The sequence below is a fragment of the Oncorhynchus keta genome, chromosome 32, assembly GCF_023373465.1.
Source record: "Oncorhynchus keta strain PuntledgeMale-10-30-2019 chromosome 32, Oket_V2, whole genome shotgun sequence".
Lineage (NCBI taxonomy): Eukaryota > Metazoa > Chordata > Actinopteri > Salmoniformes > Salmonidae > Oncorhynchus > Oncorhynchus keta.
The window spans coordinates 4,650,715-4,676,094 of record NC_068452.1 but is presented as its reverse complement, the minus strand read 5'-3'; the positions used below and the strand labels follow the sequence as shown (position 1 = coordinate 4,676,094).

Here is a 25,380-nt window from a genome sequence, read left to right as displayed (position 1 = left end):
GCGCCAATAACAGATGGAATGCAAGTGAGTGACACAGCATATTACACCGAGCAGCAGAGAAAAGGTGCCAACAAGTCACGTTCTCAAGACAACCAGAAGAGGGCGCCATTTCCCGACACAATTCCACTGGACAAATATGGAAGGAGATCAAAATGTGCTATTTGTCAAAGCACTTACCATTGGGTTAAAGACTGGCCTCATAAAAATTAACAAGTTAAACTAACAGAGGAAAATGCAAACACAGAGAGAACAGTGTAACATTACACTGTTTTCAAATGAATCTGATACAGAGATTTTTATAGTTGAATCCTTAGGATCTGCTGTGATTGATACTGCATGCACACGGACAGTGTGTGGTGAAAAATGGCTTGATAGCCATGTCAGTGAACTGAATGTGAAGAAAGTACAAAATATGATTGTCACACCAAGCATCAGAGCTTTCAAAGTTGGAGATGGGAGAATTGTCCATTCTACCAAGAGAGTTAAGATTCCAGCAAAAATTGGTCAGACTAAGTGTCACATTGAAACAGAGGTGGTCCCTACAGATATCCCCTTACTATTAAGTAAAGCTTCCCTCAAGAAGGCAGGGGCTGTACTAGACATAACAAAATGACAAGGCAGTGATGTTTAAACAACCAGTGACTCTTGAACTTACTACCTCAGGCCTCTATTGTGTAAACATTTTGGACAAAGACATCACACAGAGTCCATGCAAAAAGGAGATTCTGACTGACACGGAGCACATGGAGATTCTGACAGTCACAGAGAACATGAACACAAAAGAAAAACACAAAGTATTGTTAAAGCTTCACAAACAGTTTGGACATGCTACAGTTGACAGACTTCAGAAGTTACTCAGGAGTGCAGGGAATAATGATGATGAGAGTATTTCCATTCTACAGCAGATAGTTAACAGTTGTGAGACATGTCAACAATACAGCAAACCTAAGCCCAGACCAGCTGTTGGTTTGCCACTGGCTTCCAAGTACAATGAAACAGTGGCTGTAGATCTACATGAGTTCGGACCAAGTGTGTGGTACCTTCACATAATTGACCACTTCACACGCTTCAGTGCTGGAAGCATTGTGAATACAAAGAAACACAGTGAAATCGTCAAGCACTTCATTCATTCCTGGATATGTGTGCATGGCCCGCCCCAGAAATTGTACAGTGACAATGGAGGAGAATTCAATAATAATGAAATAAGAGAAATGGCAGAGAACTTCAACATGGAAGTAAAGACAACTGCTGCATACAGTCCATGGAGCAATGGACTTCTGGAGAGACACAATCAAACACTCACAGAGATCATGCTGAAAGTGAAGCAAGACAATGGATGTGACTGGAACACAGCCCTAGATTGGGCTTTTATGGCAAAAAACTCAATGCACAATGTTCATGGTTAAAGCCTATATCAACTTGTGTTCGGGCAGAACCCTAATTTTCCCTCAGTACTGGTTGACCAGCCACCAGCACTAGAAGGGACCAGTGTGAGTGCATTGGTGGGACAGCACCTTTCAGCACTACATGCAGCGAAAAAAGCATTCACTGAAGCAGAGTGCTCAGAAAGAATTCGCAGGGCTCTGCGGAAACAGCTTCGACCCACCGATGAGAAGTACGAGACTGGAAACAGAGTGTACTACAAATGAGTTGACTGTCAAGAGTGGAAAGGACCGGGAGTAGTCATTGGCCAAGATGGTGTGGTGATATTTATGAGACACGGAGGCATCGTTGTCAGGGTGCATCACTCAAGATTGCGGAAAGTAAATGATCAACAAGAAAGAGGGGCTGTTGCTGAGAATCAGTCTCCTAATGAAAATGACAAAAAGGACACAGTAACAGACACAAACCTACCAGATGTCGCATCCAATGATATGGACACTGAAACTGACACAGGAAATGAAGCAGAGACCTTCAACCATGCCACAGATTATACTGTTGAGCGTTCAAATGAGGAAAACATTCAACAGCCACATGTGTTAAGAGAACATGGTTGTTCCAATCTGAAAACTGGACACACTGTTAAATACATGGACAGAGAAAGTGGTATTCCACATACAGCAACCATCATTGGACGAGCAGGAAAAGCCAAAGGAAAACACCAGAACTGGTACAACTTGCAGTACTCTGAACCAGCTACACTTTCTGGTATAGCAGGGTCAGCTGACCTGTCACTTGTAGATAATCTCATGATTGAACCAGTGGAAAATCGAGAAAAACAGAATGACATTCAAAATGATGACGTACTTGAAACAAAGGACGTGTCATTTGACTCCGCTAAACCAGATGAGGTCAGTAATTGGAGAAAAAATGGAGTGTTTGAGGAAGTCAAAGACATTGGTCAAAAATGTGTCTCAACAAGGTGGGTGTGTACCCTTAAAGAATCCTTAACTGGAATAGTGCCTAAAGCACGTCTAGTGGCTAGAGGTTTTGAGGAGCTGGCTGCTAAAGAACTCCCAAAAGACTCACCAACATGCGCCGCAGAGTCACTCAGATTGCCGATGTCAGTGATCTGCCAGAAAAAATGGAAACTTAATTCCATAGACATCAAATCTGCATTTTTGCAGGGAACAGAGCTGTCAAGGGACATTCACATCCGACCTCCGCCCGAAGCTAAAAGCGAAGGAACACTGTGGAAACTAAAAAAAGTGTGTGTATGGACTGGCAGATGCATCACTCTACTGGTACAACAAAGTCAAGGTAACAATGCTGAATACAGGTGGAAAAATATCACAAGTGGATCCTGCAGTCTTCTATTGGCTTGATCAAGACTGCAATGTGACTGGAGTACTTGCCTGTCATGTTGATGACTTTATCTGGGGTGGCTCACAGACATTTGCTACAACTGTGATTCCAAACCTCAAAGCTGTTTTCCAGGTCGGCCGTGAAGAGCATGATAATTTATGTTATGTTGGCATAGAGTTTATGACAGTTGATGGAACAATACTGATGCAACAGGAGAGCTATATGTAACAGTATAACTTTAGACCGTCCCTTCGCCCGTACCCGGGTGCGAACCAGGGACCCTCTGCACACATCAACAACAGTCACCCACGAAGCATCGTTACCCATCGCTCCACAAAAGCCGCGGCTCTTGCAGAGCAAGGGGAACCACTACTTCAAGGTCTCAGAGCAAGTGACGTCACCGATTGAAACGCTATTTAGCGCGCACCGCTAACTAAGCTAGCCGTTTCACATCCGTTACATATATCAAGAATATACAACCCATTCATATGGATTCTTCAAGAGCCGTACAAAGGAATTCCCCTCTGTGGAATTGAAGCTGATCAATTGAGGTCAAAGATAGGACAAATTTTATGGGTTGCTAGACAGAGTAGACCTGATGTAATGTTTGATGTTTGCAACTTGGCATCTAACACAAAACACGCCACTGTACAAACCATTCATGAGACAAACAAAGTTGTTCGTAAAACTGAAATCACAACAAGTGACTTTAAAGTTTCAGCATGTTGGAAAAGATGACTCTTTGAAACTAGTTGTCTTCAGTGATGCTTCGCTAGGGAACCTTACAGATGGAGGCACACAAGGTGGACATCTAATCGTGTTAATGGGTGAAGGAGGAAGATTCTCACCTATCTGTTGGCAGTCAAAAAGGATCAGAAGGGTTGTCCGAAGCACACTTGCTGGAGAAACACTTGCTCTTGCGGATGGAATTGACAATGCGATCTTTCTTGCAACTCTGTTCTCAGAGCTTACCACTGGTGAGACAAAACGGCACATTCTACCTGTAGTTTGTGTCACTGACAACTACTCATTAGTTGATGCTGTGAAATCAACCAAGTCTTTCACAGAGAAAAGACTTCGTCTTGAAATTATCAGCATCAAGGAACTTATTCAAGCACAGAGAATCCAACGGATTCTGTGGTCGACCACAAAGGAACAACTTGCTGACTGTCTGACTAAAAAAGGAGCATCCGCTCTTGTGCTCCTACAGGCTCTCAGTAATGGAAAGTGGCAGCTTGAGTAATACAAATAAAAAGTGTCACACAACCCATTTGTAATGGGGATCTTGAATAATACTTGGACATTTCATTATGTTGTTGATGTTTTATTTGTCTTTAAAGAAAAGGGGAGATTGTTAAGTTCATGTTTTAAGTATCCCAATATTTCTGTTATTACGGGGCTATCACTCAGTCAAGAGGGCGCATGCGCAGAAAGTCTGGTAGTTGATGGACCTTGCCTTGAGTGTAATGGCGACCTTTGATGGTGTTCATATGATATGCCAAAGGGGGAGGAGTTGCAGTCTACTGCAGAGATAGCCTGCAAAGTAATGTCATACTTTCCAGGTCCATACCCAAACAGTTCGAACTACTAATTTGAAAAATTACTCTCTCCAGAAATAAGTCTCTCACTGTTGCCGCCTGCTACCGACCCCCTCAGCTCCCAGCTGTGCCCTGGACACCATTTGTGAATTGATCGCCCCCCATCTAGCTTCAGAGTTTGTTCTGTTAGGTGACCTAAACTGGGATATGCTTATTAACACCCCGGCAGTCCTACAATCTAAGCTAGATGCCCTCAATCTCACACAAATCATCAAGGAACCCACCAGGTACAACCCTAAATCTGTAAACAAGGGCACCCTAAATCTGTAAACAAGACGTTATCCTGACCAACTGGCCCTCCAAATACACCTCCTCTGTCTTCAACTAGGATCTCAGCGATCACTGCCTCGTTGCCTGTATCCGCTACGGGTCCGCAGTCAAACGACCACCCCTCATCACTGTCAAACGCTCCCTAAAGCACAAAAACATCCTGTGGCGGACTGCAATAGCATCGAATAGTCCGATATGCAACAATCTGGACCCTCTCTTTCTGAAACTATCCGCCGCCATTGTCGCAACCCCTATTACCAGCCTATTCAACCTCTCTTTCATATCGTCTGAGATCCCCAAGGATTGGAAAGCTGCCGCAGTCATCCCCCTCTTCAAAGGGGGAGACACCCTGGACCCAAACTGTTACAGACCTATATCCATCCTGCCCTGCCTATCTAACGTATTCGAAAGCCAAGTCAACAAACAGATCACTGACCATTTCGAAACCCACCGTACCTTCTCCGCTGTGCAATCTGGTTTCCGAGCCGGTCACGGGTGCACCTCAGCCACACTCAAGGTACTAAATGATATCATAACCGCCATTGGTAAAAGACTACTGTGCAGCCGTCTTCATCGACCTGGCCAAGGCTTTCGACTCGGTCAATCACCATATTCTTATCGGCAGACTCAGTAGCCTCGGTTTTTCTAATGACTGCCTTGCCTGGTTCACCAACTACTTTGCAGACAGAGTTCAGTGTGTCAAATCGGAGGGCATATTGTCCGGACATCTATAAGTACCTAGGTGTCTGGCTAGACTGAAAACTCTCCTTCCAGACTCATATCAAACATCTCCAATCTAAAATCAAATCTAGAGTCTGCTTTCTATTCTGCAACAAAGCCTCCTTCACTCACGCCGCCAAACTTACCCGAGTAAAACTGACTATCCTACCGATCCTCGACTTTGGCGATGTCATCTACAAAATAGCTTCCAATACTCTACTCAGCAAACTGGATGCAGTTCATCACAGTGCCATCCGTTTTGTTACTAAAGCACCTTATACCACCCACCACTACGACCTGTATGCTCTAGTCGGCTGGCCCCTGCTACATGTTCATCGCCAGACCCACTGGCTCCAGGTCATCTACAAGTCCATGCTAGGTAAAGCTCCGCCTTATCTCAGTTCACTGGTCACGATGGCAACACCCACCCGTAGCACGCACTCCAACAGGTGTATCTCACTGATCATCCCTAAAGCCAACACCTCATTTGGCCGCCTTTCCTTCCAGTTCTCTGCTGCCTGTGACTGGAATGAATTGCAAAAATCGCTGAAGTTGGAGACTTATCTCCCTCACCAACTTTAAACATCTGCTATCTGAGCAGCTAACCGATCGCTGCAGCTGTACTCTTTTGCACACCAGTATCTCTACCGGCACATGACCATCTGGTCATTTATCACTCCAGTGTTAATCTGCAAAATTGTAATTATTCGCCTACCTCCTCATGCCTTTTGCACACAATGTATATAGACTCTTTTTTTCTTTCTTCTACTGTGTTATTGACTTGTTTATTGTTTACTCCATGTGTAACTCCGTGTTGTTGTCTGTTCACACTGCTATGCTTTATCTTGGCCAGGTCGCAGTTGTAAATGAGAACTTGATCTCAACCAGCCTACCTGGTTAAATAAAGGAGAAATTAAATTGAAATTAAATTAAAAATAGTAAACTTTGTTAAACTGGAACCTTGTCGTTGTGTCATTTCGAGTTAACACATGGCCCTGTACAGCAGATGTTATCTAGAATTGAGATGAATCTAATGAATAAGTTGCTTTGATGGTAAGCTTGAATGAAGAACAGACACATTTGGGCTAATATCATGTCATCCGGTGAAGCTCCCTCAGACTACCCAAGTTCCCTAAACGCAACCACATTTAGAAGAAGAATAGCTTCCTGAATTCCTAGTGTAGCAATAAGCGCCCTCCTGATAATCACGTTTCCATGAATACCAAGGGGAACATGGCTTTAAAATACACACTTCCACCATCCTCCCTCCAAAGGAATTGCAAAGCAATGCGATGTGACTAATAATTTATTCTGCAATGGCTAGGCCGATCTGACCCTGATCAGGTCTGTGATTCAATAAGATACAGATTAAAAGGATCACCAGCACTGCTGCGTTAACCTCAAATGGATTACAAACAGATTTAACACTGTACACCAACATAACCCTGGATGCCATTGCATTTTTTATTTATTTATTTATTTATTTCACCTTTATTTAACCAGGTAGGCAAGTTGAGAACAAGTTCTCATTTACAATTGCGACCTGGCCAAGATAAAGCAAAGCAGTTCGACAGATACAACGACACACAGTCAATAATACAGTATAAACAAGTCTATATACGATATGAGCAAATTAGGTGAGAAGGGAGGTAAAGGCAAAAAAGGCCATGGTGGCATTATCAAAAAATACACACATAAACGATACACAGTATGTCCATGGGATTGGTTTAAGCCTCACTTTCCCAAAGAACCAACCAGATCCCCTTTTCTGGGGCACTGATCGAAACTGATCTGGGACCAGTATAGTTAGTGTGGCGTCAAAAAGAAACCATGTGACCTATTACTATTATACCTGTGCCACTTTGGTACAATAGCCCCAGTACATTGTGTCACCAGTTGATTGTGTGTTCATTCAGCTCTATATTAACACCAAATGAAACCTCCCTCTGGGGTTACAGAACAGGTCTGGATTGTTTGCCACACACACTGGAATGGGCCAATAGAGAGGTGACGTTAATTATACTCCCAGAGAGAGTGAACTGAGGTGAATCATTCCTGTACATTACCAGACACCAGTGATCCTAGAAAGCAAGTGTAACCAAGACAACAGCTCTGGTGAAATGGTTGCCCGGGCTTGTTTATCATAATAAAGGGCAAGGCCCTGTTCACCTGACGAGGTGGAGAAATAGATGGGGGGCGTGGCCAACAGCGCCTTCTCCGACCAACATTTTTAGAGGCCCCCCATGGCAGCAGAAACAAAATGTTGCTTTTTTAAAACAATTTTGTCTGCTATTCGCAATTCTAGACATTTTGCCATGGGGAAAAGAACGCATTTTACAGTTGAATTAAGCTAGTTTCCTGCAATTCTACACATTTTGCCATGGCTTGTGTTGTGTTCTTATGCTACACTTCATGACCAAATCATGGGCATTATTTTAGAGTTTGTCCCCCCTTTGGTGCTATAACAGCCTCCACTCTTCTGGGAAGGCTTTCCACTAGATGTTGGAACATTGCTGCAGGGACTTGCTACTTGCTACCATTCAGCCACAAAAGCATTAGTGAAGTTGGACAATGATGCTGGGCGATTAAGCCTGGCTCACAGTCGGTGTTCCAATGAATTCCAAAGCTGATCGATGGGGTTAAGGTCAGGGCTCTGTGCAGGCCAGTCAAGTTCTTCCACACCAACCTCGGCAAACCATTTCTGTTTGGAACTCATTGTATGCTGTAGCGTTAAGGTTTCCCTTCACTGGAACTAAAGGGCCTATCCCGAACCATGAAAAACAGCCCCAGGCAATTCGTTATTCCTCCTCCAAACATTAGTTGGCACTATGCATTGTGGCAGGTAGCGTACTCCTGGCATCCGCCAAACCCAGATTTGTCCATCGGACTGCCAGCTGGTGAAGCGTGATTCATCACTCCAGAGAATGCGTTTTCACAGAGTCCAATGGCGGCAAGCTTTACACCACTCCAGCCAATGCTTGGCATTGTGCATGGTGATCTTAGGTTTGTGTGCGGCTGCTCGGCCATGGAGACCCCTTTCATGAAACTCTCGACAAACAATTATTATGCTGACGTTGCTTCCAGAGGCAGTTGGGAACTCGGGAGTGAGTGTTGCAACTGAGGACAGATTATCTTTTACTCGTTACAACACTCGGCGGTCCCGTTCTGTGAGCTTGTGTGGCCTACCACTTAACGGCTGAGCCGTTGTTGCTCCTAGACGTTTCCAATTCACAATAACAGCACTTACAATTGACCGGGGCAGCTCTAGCAGGGCAGATATTTGACAAACTGACTTGTTGGAAAGGTGGCATCCTATGATGATGCCACGTTGAAAGTCACTGAGCTCATCAGTAAAGGCCATTCTACTGCCAATGTTTGTCTACAGAGATTGTAACGGCGTTCTTCTATCTCGTCCTCTGATGAAGAGGTAGAACAAGGATCGGACCAAAATGCAGCGTGATGATGATTCATGATATAATTTTAATGAAGGAAAAAACAATACAAGCGGAAACTACAAAATAAAGAAAAAGTGAAAACCGAAACAGCCCTATCTGGTGCAAACACAAAGACAGGAACAATCACCCACGAAAACACTCACAGAATATGGCTGCCTAAATATGGCTCCCAATCAGAGACAACGGTAATCACCTGACTCTGATTGAGAACCGCCTCAGGCAGCCATAGACTAATTAGACACCCCACAAAACCCCAAGACAAAAAACACACCACAATAACCCATGTCACACCCTGGCCTGACCAAATAAATAAAGAAAACACAAAATACTAAGACCAAGGCGTGACAGAGATTGCATGACTGTGTGCTCAATTTTTACATCTGTCAGCAAAGGATGTTGCTGAACTCTCCGAATCCACTAATATGAAGTGGTGTCCACATACTTTTGTATATATAGTGTATCTGAGTGACTCAAACATTATAACAAAATCAATTGGGGGCCCCATGCCAAGACATTTGGGGAATTTTAGAGGAAACATTGCAATGTTGTTTTTGTAATATTATCACCCCTCTAGTATATGATGTCTTGGAAACAATACAGTTATACTGATCTGTAGCATCCTGTATCTGGGCAAATAATGGTTTGCTTTGTGAGTAACTTTAACCAGTTGCCATTCCATTTCCGCTTTATTCCGTGCTGTAATGTAAAGTGCTTCCAAAATAATATGAACAACAGACTAGAAGGGAGCTTGTAGTAGCTGCAGTAGGGCAGGATACTGGAGTTTTAGACTTGATATGTCAGGTCATGGAGTTGCTCCCAGTATCTCAGCGTCAACAGGATAATGGAGTGGAACCTTCAGCACAGGGCAGGCCTCTGCTGATCGCTACAACCAACCACAGTGAGAGAGTCGGTGTGACGAACAGATAGACAGAACCTCCGAGATGCAGAGACAGACAGACAGACACAGACATCAGGACAGGTTTATGATATCCCTCCCTCCTACTACGGTCCTTATTGTGGCATTCAGCAGTTTTGTACAGCAGAAGCATGCCACAGCCAAGCCGGTGTAAAACACAAAGACTTAATCTGACAACATCACAAAGGCATATTAGTTTACCATTCATTCAGTTCACCTTAGCATGGATTGCCATAACAACAGCAAGTAGCAGGGATGATGAGAAAGAAGTGAGGTTTACACAGCTGTGTGTAAATGCCAACTGTCACTTTTACTGAGCTGTAATGTTCAAATGTCCCATCTGTGTGTGTTAATCTAGTATAGTGTTTAATTTCAAAACAAGGTCATGAGGATGTGTGAAGATCAGATCATTGTTTTCTAGAGAGTTAGTGTTTCACACTGTATGGTGAGTGCATTTCCTAGATAAGGTTAAAAGAAATGACTTGATTTCTCACTCAACACACCCTGTGCTGGTTAAATCTACCCAGCGCTTTCACTTGGTGGTGCATGTCTCTAGTCTGTTCTAGTCTAGCGTCTTATAATATTAACAATTATTAGCCTGAAATGCAAGGTAATTTATTCCTTGAAAAGTAGTCCCCAAAAAGACTGAATGCAGATGCTTGGGGCAGAATACTTCACTTTTTTTATAGTCAGCCATAATACAAGGGACTCCCATTTCTGACTACAATATTCTAACGGCTGTAGCATGCCTTCACTAGCAAAAAGAATACATCTGAAGGACAAATAACCTGCGTTGTATAGGCTACAAAGAACTGGCTGAGGATGTAATTACGTAGGCTTTTGCCTGTTTCGGTTTGTGTGATGGCACTTAGCGCGGATTTTCAGGCCAAAATGCTAATGCCTATGGATGCTACCTGTACAACAGGCTCTCGCGCTGCAGATGATGCTTCAGCTCCAGTATCTGTCACCAATTCAAATGTCAGTTCAATCCTATGTCTTGCAGTGCAATGTGACAGAAGAAGGCTATTCAAAACATTGCAACGATTGTATAACGATATATGCAATGGAGGCCGCGCAAGCGAAGAGGCTACATACAGTGTGTCCTCTTATTTCTGTGCGTAAAACTAGGCTACAGAAAAATAACGGTTTGTAGCCTATTTTGGCTATTTTCTTTTTCGGTTGCCTTCCCTTTCCATTTGAGGGGCTTATTCGCTTTCAGGAAATATGAAAATGAAGACCACTGTATGAGTTCGACAAGAGAGAAATGAAGCAGTATCAGCACAGCACCGCTCGCCGAGTAACCTCTGATGAAGATTAAGGCTTCCTCAATGTAAATCATAAACAGAATGGCGTGCTTCAGCGTTTCTACACGATTTGCCGTGAGGTGGTGCACACACCAATCAGATTACAACACAGGCATGATTGGCATGTCTAAAGCCAATGAATTGGCTTAATCAAGGTACCCTTTGTGGTGACATCGCAATGATCCACTCATGGGGAGGCGGGGCTTGCATACAGTGGCGGGCTTACTCTATCAATCATCAATCAATCAAATGCATTTATATAGCTCTTCCTACATCAGCTGATATCTCAAAGTGCTGTACAGAAACCCAGCCTAAATCCTCAAACAGCAAGCAATGCAGGTGTTGAAGCACGTTGGCTAGGAAAAACTCCCTAGGAAGAAACCTAGAGAGGAACCAGGCTATGAGGGGTGGCCAGACCTCTTCTGGCTGTGCCGGGTAGAGATTATAACAGAACATGGCCAAGATGTTCAAATGTTCATAAATGATAATAGGTCTGGGACAGGTAGCGCGTCCGGGGGAACAGGTCAGGATTCCATAGCCACAGACAGAACAGTTGAAACTGGAGCAGCAGCACGGCCATGTGGACTGGGAACAACAAGGAGTGATCATGCCAGGTAGTCCTGAGGCATGGTCCTAGGGCTCAGGTCCTTTGAGAGAGAGAAAGAAAGAGAGAATTAGAGGGAGCATACTTAAATTCACACAGGACACCGGATAAGACTCTACCGCTCTACCGCTATCTCTCTCAGAATGACCTTCTTGATCCTAATCAGTCAGGTTTCAAGACTAGTCATTCAACTGAGACTGCTCTTCTCTGTATCACGGAGGCGCTCCGCACTGCTAAAGCTAACTCTCTCTCCTCTGCTCTCATCCTTCTAGACCTATCGGCTGCCTTCGATACTGTGAACCATCAGATCCTCCTCTCCACCCTCTCCGAGTTGGGCATCTCCGGCGCGGCCCACGCTTGGATTGCGTCCTACCTGACAGGTCGCTCCTACCAGGTGGCGTGGCGAGAATCTGTCTCCTCACCACGCGCTCTCACCACTGGTGTCCCCCAGGGCTCTGTTCTAGGCCCTCTCTTATTCTCGCTATACACCAAGTCACTTGGCTCTGTCATAACCTCACATGGTCTCTCCTATCATTGCTATGCAGACGACACACAATTAATCTTCTCCTTTCCCCCTTCTGATGACCAGGTGGCGAATCGCATCTCTGCATGTCTGGCAGACATATCAGTGTGGATGACGGATCACCACCTCAAGCTGAACCTCAGCAAGACGGAGCTCCTCTTCCTCCCGGGGAAGGACTGCCCGTTCCATGATCTCGCCATCACGGTTGACAACTCCATTGTGTCCTCCTCCCAGAGCGCTAAGAACCTTGGCGTGATCCTGGACAACACCCTGTCGTTCTCAACTAACATCAAGGCGGTGTCCCGTTCCTGTAGGTTCATGCTCTACAACATCCGCAGAGTACGACCCTGCCTCACACAGGAAGCGGCGCAGGTCCTAATCCAGGCACTTGTCATCTCCCGTCTTGATTACTGCAACTCGCTGTTGGCTGGGCTCCCTGCCTGTGCCATTAAACCCCTACAACTCATCCAGAACGCCGCAGCCCGTCTGGTGTTCAACCTTCCCAAGTTCTCTCACGTCACCCCGCTCCTCCGCTCTCTCCACTGGCTTCCAGTTGAAGCTCGCATCCGCTACAAGACCATGGTGCTTGCCTACGGAGCTGTGAGGGGAACGGCACCTCAGTACCTCCAGGCTCTGATCAGGCCCTACACCCAAACAAGGGCACTGCGTTCATCCACCTCTGGCCTGCTCGCCTCCCTACCACTGAGGAAGTACAGTTCCCGCTCAGCCCAATCAAAACTGTTCGCTGCTCTGGCCCCCCAATGGTGGAACAAACTCCCTCACGACGCCAGGACAGCGGAGTCAATCACCACCTTCCGGAGACACCTGAAACCCCACCTCTTCAAGGAATACCTAGGATAGGGTAAGTAATCCTTCTCACCCCCCTAAAAGATTTAGATGCACTATTGTAAAGTGGCTGTTCCACTGGATGTCATAAGGTGTATGCACCAATTTGTAAGAGTCGCTCTGGATAAGAGCGTCTGCTAAATGACTTAAATGTAAATGTAAATGTAAGACAGGAGAAGTACTCCAGATATAACAAACTGACCCTAGCCCCCGACACATAAACTACTGCAGCATAAATACTGGAGGCTGAGACAGGAGGGGTCAGGAGACACTGTGGCCCCATCCGATGATACCCCGGACAGGGCCAAACAGGAAGGATATAACCCCACCCACTTTGCCAAAGCACAGCCCCCACACCACTAGAGGGATATCTTCAACCACCAACTTACCATCCTGAGACAAGGCCGAGTATAGCCCACAAAGATCTCTGCCACGGCACAACCCAAGGGGGGCGCCAACCCAGACAGGAAGATCACATCAGTGACTCAACCCACTCAAGTGACGCACCCTCCTAGGGACGGCACTCTATAGTGCTTTAGATATTTATTCCCTCTAAAAAGAAATATAAAATGAGGGAATTATTCAAATGTAACTCTTATTATGTCAATTGCAATTAGGTTAGGGCATTATTATAGCCTATACTGGCTATAATGACTGGCACAGTGAACATACTCATAACAATGATACGGTAGTAGACAGTAGACCGCAAATTGACCTTAAGAATCTATTGCATGCAGGTGGGTCTGTAAAACAAAACTCAAGAAGAAGAAGATCAAAATAGCTGCAAGTTGTGTTTATTGAATTAAATGGGGTATAATAAAATGAGTTGTGAGTAGGGGGTTGTCTCCTCCCTCTTCTGTTGGCTTTGAGAGTTTATTTAGAAAGTGGGTTGGGGGAGGTGGCAGCAGGGTTTTCCCAAACTCGTCTTCTGCACAGTTACTTTTGCATTTTTTTTTTGCAGGGGAAGCAAAATAGTTTTGCCAGGGCGGCTGTAATCCGTGGGAGGAGAGACTGTTTTTTCTTAGGCTCATCTGCAACCACAGTACCTGAACAGGTGACAGAGAACAAGGCATGAAATCAGGGTCGTGTTCATTAGGGTACACAGTAGCAAAATATTTTGAAACAGAAAACAAAAAAAGCATTTGTTATCGGCAAGTTCAAGAAAGTTTGTCCCTGTTTTAGTCCGCTGTCTTCCATTTAGTGGCTAATGAATAAGACCCTGATAACTTTATCATAGTCTCCCGTCTTTACATTACAATACTGTGCTGAAGACAGATGCACATGTTGACTGACAGAAATGAGGACTTACTATCATTGCCAAGAGGAGACACCTTGTTCTTCTTCTGGTTCTTGTTATTTCCTCGCTTCTTCTTTCCTGACTTCCTCACTTCTTTCTTCATAGGCTCTTCCTTTTCTTTCTTCTTAGTAAAGAGAGAAACAGACATGAGTCGATGCCTCACAATCAAACAGCCCAAATAACTAAACAATCTACTGGTTCTTGGCCGTCTCACCTGTGTGGAGGTGATGTCCTCGAGGTCTGTGGAGAGGGCGCTGCTGATGGGCTTGGTGCTTTCAGAAAGGTAGCTAATTACCTGGGACTTTTCAGAGATGGCTGAGCTCACACTGGTCTTTTCCAAACCAGTGCTGTCATCAGCCATCTCCTCTAGGTCCTCTTCTAGAGTTTCCCTCCAAGCCAGGAGCTCCTCGGTGAGGGTGACGTCACTCCTTGAGGAGGTTGAGGAGTGTGACCTCCCACTACCACGGCTCCTCCTGGCTCCAAAATGGCCTTCGAAACTCCAGTCCTCTATGACTTGTGTGATGGTGTCCGCCATGCACCTGATGGCTCCCTCGCTACCAGAGCGTGCGGCACGCAGTTGAGCCCGGTTGGAGTCCGAACGCAGGGACAATCTTTTAGCCGCAGTTTTCACGATGGCCTTCACCGCATCCTCACCACTGAATTGGATGCTCTCCTCCAGGCCAAAGACGACAGAGATGTCAGCATATTTCAGGGCATGCTGGACCTGCACAAAGAGATCCTTCATCAGCCTGAAGGGGTCATTGGCCCTCCTTGTCTGGGGAAGACTCTGAGGCCTCCAGTCGGCACATGATGCCGTGGAGAATAAACTTCAGAGTCTGGGGGCTCATGACGGTGGCCCAGGGAGTGCTGCAAAGGAGGATGTGCTCCTTGCCTGGTAGGAGGGAGGGAATCCTCTCCAGGGGGTCCTGCCTGTTCTTGGTGGGCATCAGGGAGCTGTCACTCATCTCGGAGACCTCAGCCCCCCCCCACCTCTTCTTCCAGAGTCTGGGCAGGAGCTGCCCATGCTGCCTGGGTGGAGGGTTTAGGGTATGAGACAGTCATGACACTTACAACCACCTCCTCTTTGTCCTTGGGTGAAGAGGAACACGGAGAGTCAGGGAACCTTTCCCTGGCACCGGAAACCAATCCTAAGAAAACACACTCATATTCTGAACTGGTTCAAAGCCACATCCATGTATAACACTATGCAGTATCTAGTACATTTACTATAATGGTAATACACTGGTTATTACACAAGTTATTACTGGTGATATGGGTAAAACAGGTTATAAGTGTACCTTTCTGGATGATGAGCCTGGCTTTGTAATCGTCGTTGCAGGTACTGTTGTCTCCCACCCTGGTGGTCAGGACCTGGCAGACGGCCCCTAGTCAAATCAAAATGTATTTAATACAGGGTTGTCAAACTCATTCCATGGAGGGCTAAGTGTCTGCAGGTTTTAGTTTTTTCCTTTCAATTAAGACCTAGACAACCAGGTTAGAGGAGTTTCTTACTAATTAGTGACCTTAATTCATCAATCAAGGGTGCAGTGAAACCCTGCAGAAACCTGGCCTTCTATAGAATGAGTTTGACATTTTGATTTAAAGTAATTCTTCACACATAACATGTCTCCAAACACTGTATAGAAAAATAAGAAAAAAAGAGGAGAGAAAATGAAAATACCATTACTCACAATAAGAGAAAAGAAGAAGGGGAATGTGCGGGTGCAAAAGACTGTAAAAACAACATAATAACTAACCTAGTGCCTCCTTGTTGTCATCGGAGAGGGAGCTGGAGGACTGGAGGGTAACTTTAGTGCCCTTCTTGATAGCTGGCAGGACACCTACAGAAAGAGGACTGTAGACATTAGTGGATCCTTCCACCATATATCGTTTTAGAATTCTATCAGTAAATCCAGGTATTTTGGAAGTGGAGATGAATACTCACTGTAACTGGTTGTTTGAGTTAGAGTTTGAGGCAGTGCCAACATACCAACTACTTGGTGGCTTAGTTTTTTCACCCCTGACTTAGCCTCCCTAGACCTTCTAGCCTTGATAACCTCTGTGGCCTTATTTTCTGCCTTTGATATATTTGCCTCTCGGCTGGGCCTGGGGCCTTGCGGGGGCTTCGGCACAAGGTTCTGAGAGAAATAACAACAGTCGGGAAATCATATCACCATAGAAACCACATTTTTCACCATAGGCATGATGGTACTGAGTGACATGTCACATAAGGGTTAACCTTAGAATTAGAGTCAGAATTCAAATCTGAATTCCAATACTATTAGTTCTAACTAGTAGTTGGTCCATGTGTCTTGATGGCGTTATTATCGCGTTGTAAACTGGTTTTCAACCCGTCGTATTACGAGATTGCAACCAACTGGCCTCCGTGACAACCAGACGTTTTGCAACAAAACTAAAAGATGTTTCTTACCTTTCGTGGGCTATCCTGGAGGCAGTCTACCAGGGCTGGCAGGCTTAGTCCATCATGGCCAGCGGAATGGACATCTGCCTTTCGAGGGCTATCCTGGAGCAGTCTACCAGTCTAGTCCATCATGGGCGGAATGGGGCAGGCTATCCTACCAGGGTCCATCATGGGCCATCTGCCTTTCGGAATGGGCATCTGGCAGGCTTAGTCCATCATCGGAATGGACATCTGCTAGGGCTCCTGGAGGCAGTCTACCAGGGCTGGCAGGCTAAGTCCATCATGGCCAGCGGAATGGGCATCTGCCTTTCGAGGGCTATCCTGGAGGCAGTCGACCAGGGCTGGCAGGCTAAGTCCATCATGGCCAGCGGAATGGGCATCTGCCTTTCCATCATGGTCAGTGATGTCTGTCTGGGGGACCTGCTCTCCAGCACTAGCTTGGAGGGTCCCAGCCTGGGGTATATGAACATAAGGAAATACATTTATATCAATCTGTTTTTACAGCATATAGGTTATACTACCAAGAAGATAGCCTCATTACATATCAAGAGGGATAGCATTTTTTTTATCACTTATGAGACTTACTTTTAGAATAATTTTTCTCAATGGTTTATGATTTCTATCCATTGTGCTTTCAGGCACCCTTCAGATTGGACCTGACATTTTTTCAAATAAACAAATACATTTTAAAATACATTTCAAACATTTTTTTTACAACATCTTGGCCAGTTATGCTGTACTCACACAGAATGTCTTCTTTGTCCACTCAAAGTGATTTATTTGAACATGAGGATGACTGTCCTTTGCAAAGCATCAACTCAACTGAGGCAAAAGTAGCGCACTGAACATTTTCTTGAGTTCGTTTACGTCATAGGCTTCTATATCTCATCGTACATTATTACGTCAACTACAAAAGCACAGAGCGACCACTCCGGGAAATTAATGCATTGTTTCTGATCACATACGATATCTGAATTTTTTTTACAATGTAACCCAATTAATTTAGGTTCGGTGAGGTTATATCGTATTATATGGATAAATGTTGCCCTCTGTTGGCCATAATTGATATATTATAGTCAAATAAATCAAATCATTGATGGGTTTGGTGAGGGAAGACAGATGTAGTAAGCTGATATGATCAGGGCATGCACACATATTGCCCATTAATTAATAAATGTTTTAAGCCAAATGGCTATTTGTCCGAGACAGTCATTGTTACTCCTTTGCCCAAATTGCCCAATATAGCTTCATGTCACATATCTATCATAATTTATACAAACTGGATGAATGCAGGCTGTTGGTTTGTAAATGTTGTAAATACATATGTATATAGTATGCATATGTAACAGTTGTTAAAGTACTATGTGAATTTCACCAGGTTCATATATTAATATATCGTGTTGATTTGTTATTATGCATGCCTGCATCCTGGCTGAAGTGGAGTGTGTTCTTACGTTTTGCCCTGCGTGCTCAAATCATTTTGATGTACTGAGAGAGGTAAGTCACGCTTTTTATGTCTTCAGAAAAGTTAGATTATTTTCAGTACAAAGTCATACACACAGTGTTTTGTTCATGAATAATGTGTATTTAGAGGTTACTCATGAGTGGATGGTATTGTTAAGATGCACTTGTAATTGTACTTTTTAGGATGATATCAACATTCTGAATTCAACATGTGGTTAATAGCTAGCTAAGGTATTAGCAGGCTATTTATTGTATGTGTGAACGATGGCTAGCTTCTCGAATGATCCCAGTCCCTCCTATTGTGTATCTGCTGTAGAAAGAGGCCACGATTCGCAGAACATAGGTGCTCTACAAATGTTTTATTTCCTTTTGGATGCAGGTATGTGGTTTTATCTTTGTAAAATATGTATAATAAGGAGAGACTATTAATTTTTGTATTCGAAAATCATGTTGATGCACTGAGAGAGAAAGAGGCGACGATTCTCAGAACATATGTGCTCTACAAATATTTTATTTAATTTTGGATGCAGATGCAGGATGCAGAGAGTGAGTTCTGCTTGATTAAAACTACCTGGTCTCCAAAGTCCACGTCTATAGTCTCAATCAACCACACACAACGCAGTTACAGCGGGGCAGTATAGCACCGGTTACACATATTCTTATTATTGTTTCATTCACTTATCTTTTTGACCTGCACTGTTGGAGTTCAGATCTTAAGAATTTCACTGTACCCTACAATTACATCTCCGACCGACTAATAATCTAATCGATTGAAATCTAATCTAAATTCAGATGTTTTTCTGGATGAGGAAACCTAGTCATACGTAGCTATAATTTACAGAAATCATACATGTTTACATTATTGCTGAATAAGGCTATCAGTGTACTTTTTTCATACCAGTGTTGTCAAACAAGAAATTATGCCTACAATTTAGTTTAGGGCAGCTGGCGAAATCCCGATCGGCATTTGATGCAGATGTTGAAAATCAAGATCGGCATTAAATTAGACGGTTCGTTTTCAGGCCGGTTTGGTGAGATTGCCTTTAAAATGGACCACGAATACACGAGCGCAGTGCTTCTAGACTGCCCCTGTGAACCTAGCTAGCAGTGATACTCGAAGCCGAGTTTAATTGCATAAACAAATGTGCAGTATTGAGTCATTTTCAATATCTGCATCAATTGTAAATAAGAAACATATTTTTCTTTCCATAATGCTCACAAATAGCAGCCATGTTCGAGTATATTTTTGTTAATCTTTGCGAAAACCTTGTGCAATCTGGCTTTAGAATTGCGTCAAGCTAATGCTAGTACTAGCACGATCGTGTCAGTTAGCAGTTAACTTCTGCTAGCATTGTGTCGCAGGTTGGTTCCGATAATTACATTTTAGGTCAAGTTAGACCCTAGAAATGTCTTGCTCGTTATTAATTTGAGCCACGTTATTTCTGAATATTCACCTTGCATTTGGAACCTATTTCCCTTTACAGCACTTTGCTGTCACACAGTTTGAATGAGGAGGCGGCTGCCATTGTTTGTGCGGAGAGTGAGGCATGATTCCTTGTTCAACTTGACTGAATCGGGCAACTGACTAACTACTGTAAACTGAGTTGCAGGGTAGTCGCTGGTCCAATCCTTGTTTTTAGCTAGGTAAATTGTAATGATTATGTGCCAAATGTATTCGCTTCCCATTTTGCGTACTGTCCAGCTTTAGCGGTGTGCGTGCGGTCTGCTACTAGCATTATTAGCAGCTAGCTATGTAGGAATACACATTAGACGAGTGTTTCCCAAATTTAGGACCTCAGGGCTTTTTTTCCGTAGCACGACACAGCTGATTCAAATAAGCATCAAGCTTTGATTGAGTCAGCTGTGTAATGTTGGGGGAACGTGCACCCCTTGGAGTCCCAAGGACCGGAAAACCCTGTGCTCGACGGTGATGTTTCACTAGGATTCAATTCAGAAAGTGAAATGACAAGAATTGGAATCCTCATGTAATATAACTAAGGTTAGATGGTGAGGAATTGTACATAGATTATTGAATTGGCATTTCAATTAACCTTCTGAATTTACTGTATTGTTGATACAGCGCCCACCCCCAAACTAGTCTCCAGTCTTTCCTCGCTTCAACTAACGCAAGTACCCCTCCTCTAGAATGGCAGAGAACGACGTTGACAACGAGCTGTTGGATGAGGAGCCTCGGGTTGCCACACCTCCGGGCAAGAAGGAGGTAAAGGGCTCTTAGTCTCCATCCACAGCTCCGCCTTCCGAGACTTCCTGCTCAAACTAGAGCTGCTCCGCGCCATTGTCGACTGTGGCTTTGAACATCCCTCTGAAGGTGAGCCTCACAGGCACTTCCCACCTTCAACCAAGGACTGTTTTTGACTTTGTCCATTCTGTATGTGTCAAACGGCACCCTATTCCTGACATAGTGTACTACTATTGAGCTGGGCCCATAGGGCTTTGTTCAAAACTAGTGCTGTGTGTGACTGGGCCCTGGTCAAAAGTAATCCACAATATATAGGGTGTCATTTGGGACTCCGACTATGAGTTATACATGTATGCCCCTTCTAGCATCACATCATACTTAAACTGGTCATCTCTGTATACCTGTCGCAAGACCCACTGGTTGATGCTTATTTATAAAACCCTCTTAGGCCTCACTCCCCCTCCTCTACCTGAGATATCTGCTGCAGCCCTCATACTCCACATACAACACCTGTTCTGCCAGTAACATTCTGTTAAAGGTCCCCAAAGTGCAAACTTCCCTGGGTCGCTCCTCTCTTCAGTTTTCTGCCCCTAGTGACTGTACAGTTTTATCTCAATCTCTTCATTCAAAGACTCAATCATGGACACTCTTACAAAGCAGCCACAACTGTCAGTGTGATGTGTTGTCTACCCTTCTTGCCCTTTGTGCTTTTGTCTGTGCCCAATGTTTGTACGATGTTTTGTGCTGCTACCATGCTGTGTTGTTGATGTCTTGCTATGTTTCTTGAGTCTCTCTTTATGTAGTGATGTGTGTTTTGTCCTATATATATTTTTTAATGTTAAATCCCAGGCCCCAATCCTCGCAGGAGGCCTCTTGGTAGGCCGTCATTGTAAATAAGAATTTGTTCTTAACTAACTTCCCTAGTTACGTTTCTGTCTTTCAGTCCAACATGAGTGCATCCCACAGGCCATCCTGGGCATGGACATCCTGTGCCAGGCTAAGTATGGTATGGGCAAGACTGCTGTGTTTGTACTGGCCACCCTGCAACAGATTGAGCCTGTGGACGGGCAGGTGAATGGTTGAATAATGACATTGTGGAATCAGCAACTGATTTGTTGTTACATCCTCCCTCCTTTACTAAAAATAGCTTTCAATGGAGAATCCATTGAGTGCTTTGAAGTTTAGGAATAGGCTTAATCTGTATCTGGGGATACTTGCATAAGAAAGTGTCTAATCGGCAACTTTATTTAACCTTTATTTGGACTCGGCAAGTCAGTTAAGAACACATTTTTATTTTACAATGATGGCCTTCCCCGGCCAAACCCTAATGACGCTGGGCCAATTGCAGTCTGAATTCGTTCTCCTTTTAATCTCACTGTTTACACTGCTGTTCTATCCTTTTGCATAATCTTGTGTGCTTTTTGTTTCTCTGCTGTCCAGAGAGCTCTGTATTAAACATCCTCCCCTACCTCTCTCTCTCTCTCTACCAGGTGTCTGTGCTGGTGATGTGCCACACACGAGAGCTGGCCTTCCTGATCAGCGAAGAGTATGAGCGCTTCTCCAAGTACATGCCTACCGTCAAGACAGCCGTGGTCTTCAGGGGCCTGTCCATCAAGAAGGACGAGGACGCGCTGAAGAAGAACTGCCCCCACTTTGTGGTGGGAACGCCTGGCCCTCATCCGCAACAAGACCCTCAACCTGAAGAACGTGAAGCACTTTGTCCTGGACGAGTGTGACAAGATGCAAATTCAGACCACAGTAGGACAGGGGGGGCTGATGCCAGTTGTGAGTGACGGGAGCAAGGAGTAAGTTGAAACGTCACAGAGGAACGGTCAATTGAAAACGTGTTCCAATGTACCTACTTGCATACCACTTAGAATGCACTTCAAATACACTGTCCTAATAAGTAGTAGTGGATCTTGGAACAGGATGTGATAGATGGTGTGACTTAAGTAAGGATTTAGCCAAAACATAGGAAAGTATTTACATTTTATGTAGTCCTCAGATTTCAGGCTGAGTGGGTTGACTTTTTTTTGAGACGGCCATATTATTTTCCTATCGTCTCTCCCTCAGACATGAGGTGTGATGTTCAGGACATCTTCAGGCTCACACCCCACGAGAAGCAGTGCATGATGTTCAGCGCCACCCTAAGCAAAGAGATCCGTCCTGTCTGCCGCAAGTTCATGCAGGATGTACGTTGAAGGGTTTCTTATAACCCGTGGTTATCTACATGTTCTGAAATTTAAAGTTGCAGTTTTACACACACACACACACACACACACAGATGAACCCATCTCCCTAAATTGCACTTTGAATAGGCAATCGGCAGTATAATCATTAATGAAGCATCTTCCTCCCCCCTGTTTTGGAGGGATAGGTCTGGAGAAATTTAACCACTGTGAAATTCGTAGAGCTATATGCAAAGACTGACCGTCAATGAGTGTTTTGAGACTATATAGTTTATTTTTGCGTTTACTTTGTTTGCAAGCATTGGAATGAAACAAGCTTGTATTTTGGGTTCTGGTGGGGTATGAAAGTTGAACTAAGCTCATGGGCATTTGTTATTCTTTTCATTTTAAATGTCTAAAAATTGATGTAGAAACTACTGATTGCCCCCTTTTTTGTTTTTAAAAGGATTTTGGATATGGCTTAATATTCATGTAATAAGTTCCAATCTCTAAGCTTTGCCTGCTCGTGACTGTCTGTATCACAAGTGGCCAGAGTTGACCCTCTCTTAACCTGGGTCTGGGGCTCTGGACATTTTCGTGAGGAACAGTCCTGGCATTAAAGCTGTGAATATTGAAAAATAAAGTTCCATCCAGCTCTAGTACTTGTAATTGATGTTCACAATCACATTTGTAGTTCTTCATTCACCAACACAGAATGTGGTTTACTCCTGTTTTTCACTTAATGTGGCTAGGTTTATAAAACTGTCCCAAAGAGTGACACTTTCCCCATGTTCTATTCATTAGGGCACACTAGCAAAATGTTTAGCACTGGAAGTCCTGGTAGTCCCTCCCTGTGTTCTGTTTGGTGCTTAATGAATATCTCCTGTAGCCCATGGAGGTGTTTGTGGACCATGAGACCAAGCTGACGCTGCACGGCCTGCAGCAGTACTACTGCAAGCTGAAGGATAGCGAGAAGAACCGCAAGCTCTTCGACCTGCTCGACGCGCTCGAGTTCAACCAGGTACGGACAGAGGTCTTTTCAGAGAATTGAATGCTAAAAAGTAACTTAGTTTTAATCTGAGTGAGTTGAATGTATTTTGTCCATTGATTTGAAAGTCACGTTTTTAAATACAATTTTACTCATTCAAGTGAACTAAGTCTATGCACCGACAAAGTTTCTGCCTGTGAGTTTTATGCCCTGTGTTTTTCGTCTTCAGAGTGTACATTTATTTGACCAGGGTAAAGCCAGGGTGCCATATCAGATGCAGCATGGGTTTTGTGCCTCATGTTTGTCTTCGGTGTCTCACTGCCATTTTCTCCCTGTCTGAAGGTGGTGATCTTTGTGAAGTCTGTGCAGCGCTGTGTGGCTCTGTCTCAGCTGCTGGTGGAGCAGAACTTCCCTGCAATCGCCATCCACAGGGGCATGGCCCAGGAGGAGAGGTGGGTTCTGATGGAGAGGACAAAATCACTGGCTAAACCCTACAGTCTATGCACTTGTTAAAATCTGAGCAGTTTTGATTGGTTTAACCAGCTCGGGAGTTTTATTCATCTGCTGGTAGCGTGACTACAGCTCAAGCTCATTACCATAACGCACAATACGCAAAAATATTCCTAAAAATATTTAACCTCCACACATTAACAAGTAAAATAGCTCAAATGAAAGATAAACAAGTTGTTTATCTAGCCAGCAAGTCAGATTTCTAAAATGTTTTACGGCGAAAACATAGCACATATTTATGTCAAACCACCACCGCAGACATAGCTCATTAGCATAGCCAAGTAGGAAAAATATGCAATCAACAAACGCAGGATTAAAAGAAAATCATTTCACTAACCTTTTGAAATCTTCATCAGATGACAGTAATATAACATGTTACACAGTACATTCATTTTTTTCAATAATATGCTATATATATCCATAAATCTCTGTTTACAATGATGCATCGTTCAAAAAATGCTACCCAAATGTCCTGAGAAATGACGATAGCCCCGGCAGATAACGTCAGCTAACAAGGAATACACATCATAAACTTTGACTAAATATGCATGTTTTACATATGTATAGCAAGATACACTTCTTCTAAATGCAATTGCATTGTTACATTTAATTTTAACGTTACATTTTGCGTTCACTAGACTATAATATGGAGTCGGCGCTCCCACAGTAGCATAATGACTCCTCTCTCTTGAGTCGACAGAAACCCAAAATTAATACATTAAATATTCCCTTACCTTTGTTATTCTTCCATCAAACGACCTGTAAGGGATTATACTCACCAAATTAGCGTTCAGTTTTCAAGTCTGCGTCTTTCGGTTCTCAAAATAGCCTGATTTTGCTAAAAATGTAGTCAAAATTGAAGTGGTTGCGCACCAAAACTTCGAAAGTATATATAATATGTCGAGTAAACTTGTCAAACTAACTTCATAATCAAGCTTTAACATGTTATAAAGGTGTACAGCAATTTTGAGAACAAACAGAAACACAAGCACTGTTCAATCGATCTTGGAAAAGAGAGAGGACTTGACCATTGCGCACAGGTTTTTTGAGTGACTGAGAGCTTACCGCGTGCTCAAACTCTCGCGAGCGGGCGATTCTCACAATGAGAAGTCCCATTGAAAGCTGAGATCACGCTGAACACGTGGAGACTGTTCCGGGTGCTGTGACTGTTTGGGAAGGGTGTTTGCGATGAGGTCAAAGGTGACCCAACTTTTCAGATGAGAAGAGATATTTTGGGAAAATGCAGATTTTGAGAGTTCTGCTATACATAGAGACATAATTTAAACGGTTTTAAAAGCTTTAGAGTGTTTTCTATTCGATAATATTTTTATTTGCATATATTAGCAACTT

General features: G+C 43.9%; 2 protein-coding genes, 1 long non-coding RNA gene and 1 pseudogene across 22 annotated transcripts in view; 2 read left to right on the top strand and 2 right to left on the bottom strand.

Moving 5' to 3' along the window:
* Positions 1-25,380, bottom strand: part of LOC127914439 (serine-rich adhesin for platelets-like) — an 83,598-nt gene that overhangs the window by 19,849 nt on the left and 38,369 nt on the right. For 3 of the 17 annotated variants that reach the window (XR_008088375.1, XR_008088377.1, XR_008088378.1), the window contains one exon: positions 8,794-10,618. The exons of 10 other annotated variants lie outside the window; for them this stretch is intronic. Coding sequence is in view for 3 of the 7 variants with exons in the window: in XM_052490410.1 (XP_052346370.1) it covers positions 16,036-16,119; positions 16,224-16,416; positions 16,710-16,787 (355 nt within the window). In the remaining 4 variants the exon portion in view is untranslated. Of the gene's footprint in view, positions 1-8,793; positions 10,619-16,035; positions 16,120-16,223; positions 16,417-16,709; positions 16,788-25,380 lie in introns of those variants that run through there. 4 more of the 17 variants (XM_052490410.1, XM_052490417.1, XM_052490407.1 and 1 more) reach the window with 4 other exon arrangements.
* LOC118364859 (ATP-dependent RNA helicase DDX39A-like) overlaps positions 1-25,380 on the top strand; it is a 33,079-nt pseudogene that overhangs the window by 2,849 nt on the left and 4,850 nt on the right.
* LOC127914442 (uncharacterized) lies at positions 13,839-15,247 on the bottom strand. Of its 3 annotated transcripts, none has more exons than XM_052490430.1 (3): positions 14,493-15,247; positions 14,291-14,402; positions 13,839-14,027 (listed from the first exon to the last, which is right to left on the bottom strand). In XM_052490430.1, exons 1-3 carry the CDS (start codon positions 15,021-15,023, stop codon positions 13,918-13,920), a joined length of 753 nt encoding a protein of 250 aa, XP_052346390.1. In that variant the 5' UTR covers positions 15,024-15,247; the 3' UTR covers positions 13,839-13,917. The 3 variants fall into 3 exon arrangements, with proteins under 3 accessions (XP_052346390.1, XP_052346391.1, XP_052346389.1); XM_052490431.1 differs by having other exon boundaries at positions 14,291-14,399; XM_052490429.1 differs by having other exon boundaries at positions 14,291-15,247.
* Positions 18,207-18,750, top strand: LOC127914445 (uncharacterized). Of its 2 annotated transcripts, none has more exons than XR_008088382.1 (2): positions 18,207-18,543; positions 18,701-18,750. It is a non-coding gene; the product is annotated as an uncharacterized LOC127914445 (long non-coding RNA). The 2 variants fall into 2 exon arrangements; XR_008088381.1 differs by having other exon boundaries at positions 18,695-18,750.

Bases quoted from the DNA above. Each gene is read 5' to 3' on its own strand.
- LOC127914442 (XM_052490429.1), bottom strand. From the start codon at position 15,023: ATGAAGGATCTCTTTGTGCAGGTCCAGCATGCCCTGAAATATGCTGAC. The intron at 14,028-14,290 runs GTAAGTCCTCAT...TCACCTGTTCAG, and splicing joins GTCTCCTCTTGGCAATGATA to GTACTGTGGTTGCAGATGAG.